Raw genomic sequence first — 3,423 nt, 5'->3', positions numbered from 1 at the left:
TGTGTGTGTGGTGTGTGACGGTAGTCTCCAGTGTACGTACCCTCGGCAGCGTCCTCTGTGTGTGTGGTGTGTGACGGTAGTCTCCAGCGTCCTCTGTGTGTGTGTGGTGTGTGACGGTAGTCTCCAGTGTACGTACCCTCGGCAGCGTCCTCTGTGTAGATGGTGAACATGGCGGTCTTGTTGGCGACGCCGTAGACCAGACCGGGACCGGATGCAGTCACGTTGGCACTGTTGGCGTTGTTCACATAGAACTGCAGAGGAGACTCTGAAGAGACAACAATGACGTCATCAACCGGAGACGATAAACGGTATTGATCAGACAGAAAAAAACTCCTGGTCCTATAACGCATGGTGGTTGTGTATCAGTACTGTCTCTCTGAGCATCACAACTCATGGTACGCTGATTCAGAGCTCTCGTCTGCATTAAAACAAAAAACTTGAATTCTCATTGGCTTGGCTATAGATAAAAGCTGATCAAATAAATGACATGTCAATAAAACTGCTTTGTATAAAGAAACTAGTGTTTCCATGGTAACGTTAGTCCCTGTGTAAACACTAAGATCAATGTCGTGAGAGAGAAGAAGAACAGCCTGCTGGCTCCTATCCTCCCCATGCTACCGTACGCTGGGATGGCACCCTATTCCCTATATAGTGCACTACTTTAGACCAGGGCCCTATTCCCTATATAGTGCACTACTTTAGACCAGGGCCCTATTCCCTATATAGTGCACTACTTTAGACCAGGGCCCTATTCCCTATATAGTGCACTACTTTAGACCAGGGWCCTATTCCCTATGTAGATGCCTCTTGCAGAGGAAAAGGAGGATTTTCAGAGGGATTCTCTCCTCCCCTCTGCCTCTCCATGGTATGTCATGTTCATGACTTCAATACACAGGAATCCTGACAGGATATTCATCACTCGTCTGTTCCCTGTGTGTGTGTGTGTGTGTGTGTGTGTGTGTGTGATCTATGTTCCTGTGGTGGAGATATTTGCATGGTGTGTGTGCTGACCTGGAATGTGCGTTCCATTGTACTTTATGTGCATCTCGTGTAGGCCGGCCTCAGTGGGGGCAAACTTCACTGTGACTGTCCCGTCCTTGTTGTCCATGATCTCAGGCTGAGCAGTCTTCCCTGACGGCATGTGGACCTCACCTAGAGAGAGAGAATGTAGGCTACTAAGAGAAGTTACACTGCCTTGCAATAGGTCATTCTACAGTGCACTACAAGATGCCAGGTCATCCCACAGCGCCCTACAATATGCCATGTCATTCTGTGTGCCAAGCAGCTTCATNATGCCATGTCATTCTGTGTGCCAAGCAGCTTCATTCCAATGTGTTTAGCTAATGATGAAAGACAGACCTCCTCTCCATCCTATCTTACAGGAAAGATATGCCTGTCAATGACTCACCTATGATATGGCCCTTGATCTGTTTGTTACAGCAGTGGTCATTATCTCACCTCTTAACTCTCCCTCAACAGGAAGTTATATAGTTCTTGTTCAGTATCTCACCTGTGATCTCTCCCTTGCGGAAGGCGAAAGGAATGACCATGTCGAAGGGCCTGAAACCGGTTCCGTTCATACGGTTGGCTGGGTGATAGGACCCGTCTGTCACCTGGAGGGGAGAGGGAAACAAGGGAAGTGGGGGAGACAAAAGGGGAGAAGAAAAAAGGGATGGGGAGGGGGGGGGGTGATGATCGTGAAAAACATGACCGATATGTCTTTGGTAGGAGAACTATCAAAACAGGAAAGTGACTAAGTCTTCCCTGTATTTCTACCATTTACAGTCTCATTCTGCCTGAGTCGTCCTGCGGTGAAAGCCGAGGTAAGAGAGAATCAGGTAGGCAGGGCAAACAGGCAGGGAGTGATTCAGATACAGCAATCAGGGCAGACTGGTTCCGTTTGGTGCCTCTTGCAGGAGTAAGGGGTGCATGGAGTAAAGGAAGGAGGGATGGGTGGAGAGAGAGAGAGATTGCAGATACCCCCACAGCATACCTGGAAAAGCAAAAGTTCTCAGAAACTCCTGGGAAGAAGGAGAAAGAGAAACCCAAATACATGTAACCGTGGTAATATATAGTAGATGAGCTGGAACGAGAAGAGGATGAGTAGTGGAGGAGAGAAGATGCATTTTGATACTGTCTCTACACTGTGTGTGTGTGTGTGTGTGCTCCCACACATTCCTATTGTGGTGGGAACAGGAGTGAGAGGCGTCGCCTGTGTTTCCACTGTTTATTGTACCGTAATGGGTCTGGCATGGTGCCATGGTGGGGCGCTGACTGACAACGAGGGCAGGATGGAGACAAGATAACTCGATGGAACTAACATGGCACGGGACACCTGTTTTTCCAGTGTATGATCAGAGAGCGGTAGAATATTAGGCCAAAGAAACAGTGCTCAGCCATTAGACATGAACAGCCATTTCCTATAAATATGATGGGAGAGAATATGGAGTCATTCAGTGACATTTATCAGGAAGTTGGTGAGGGAGATAAGGACACCATGAGGGGGAGGGTGATCATTCAGTGTCAGGGATCAGAGAGAATTCAGAGGCGCAGGGACAGCCAGAGGCAGGCAGGGAGAGAGAGGACTGGAGGGCAGGCAGGGAGAGAGAATGGAGGCAGGCAGGGAGAGAGGAATGAGGCAGGCAGGGAGAGAGGAGGGCAGGCGGGAGAGCAGGCAGCAGAGAGCAGGCAGAGAGGCAGCAGGAGGAATGGAGGGAGGAATGGAGGAGGGATCTCCTTCGAGTGCAGTTCAGCGCTGGGTGTGCACAGACTGGTATGATGAGGTGTTTCTCTACTCTGTACCCAGGGCTGAGAAGGAAGGAAGGAGGGAGGGAGGATGGATAGAGGGTGTTTCTCTACTCTGTACCCAGGGCTGGAAGGAGACGGAAAAAGGGAGGGATGGTAGAGGGTGTTTTCTACTCTGTACCCAGGGCTGGAATCGGCGGCTCCAGGAGCAGCTGTGACTGCTGATTGGCTGACTGTTGCTGCATCATCGGAGCCTCATCAGTCGCCTGGGAATCACAACCATGTCAGGCTTCACACACGAGGACAGAGACACACATCCAAAAACGCATGACCTAAAGATCACACAATCAAACCGAACATGATCCAAAATGTCAGCCACGGATCAGCAAATATACAGGGATGCATTTTTCATAAATTTAGAGCCTTCCTCTCACTGAACAAGCCAGATCGGGTGCAGAGCATCGTTTCCACTACCCCGCATCTCCCCAGAACGTATCGTTCCCACTACGCCGCATCCTCCCAACAGTATCGTTCCACTACCCGATCTCCCACAACAGTATCGTTCACTACCCCGCATCTCCCACACAGTAATCGTTCCCCTACATTCTCCCTCAGCGTTCACACGATCCCCCAGTCGTTCCACTACCCCGCATCTCCACACCAGTAGATCGTTCCACT

The 3,423-nt window shown here is 50.0% G+C and overlaps 1 protein-coding gene across 1 annotated transcript in view; it reads right to left on the bottom strand.

The window, feature by feature from the left end:
* The window catches only part of LOC112072697 (filamin-B-like), a 131,531-nt gene that overhangs the window by 29,510 nt on the left and 98,598 nt on the right, over positions 1-3,423 (bottom strand). The window contains 3 exon segments of the mRNA XM_070439893.1: positions 137-265; positions 1,012-1,152; positions 1,511-1,613. Of these exon segments, the coding sequence (XP_070295994.1) occupies positions 137-265; positions 1,012-1,152; positions 1,511-1,613 (373 nt within the window).

This window comes from Salvelinus sp. IW2-2015, unplaced genomic scaffold (assembly GCF_002910315.2).
Source record: "Salvelinus sp. IW2-2015 unplaced genomic scaffold, ASM291031v2 Un_scaffold2005, whole genome shotgun sequence".
NCBI lineage: Eukaryota > Metazoa > Chordata > Actinopteri > Salmoniformes > Salmonidae > Salvelinus > Salvelinus sp. IW2-2015.
The sequence above is the reverse complement of the archived record's forward strand: the minus strand, read 5'-3'. Positions and strand labels throughout refer to the sequence as shown.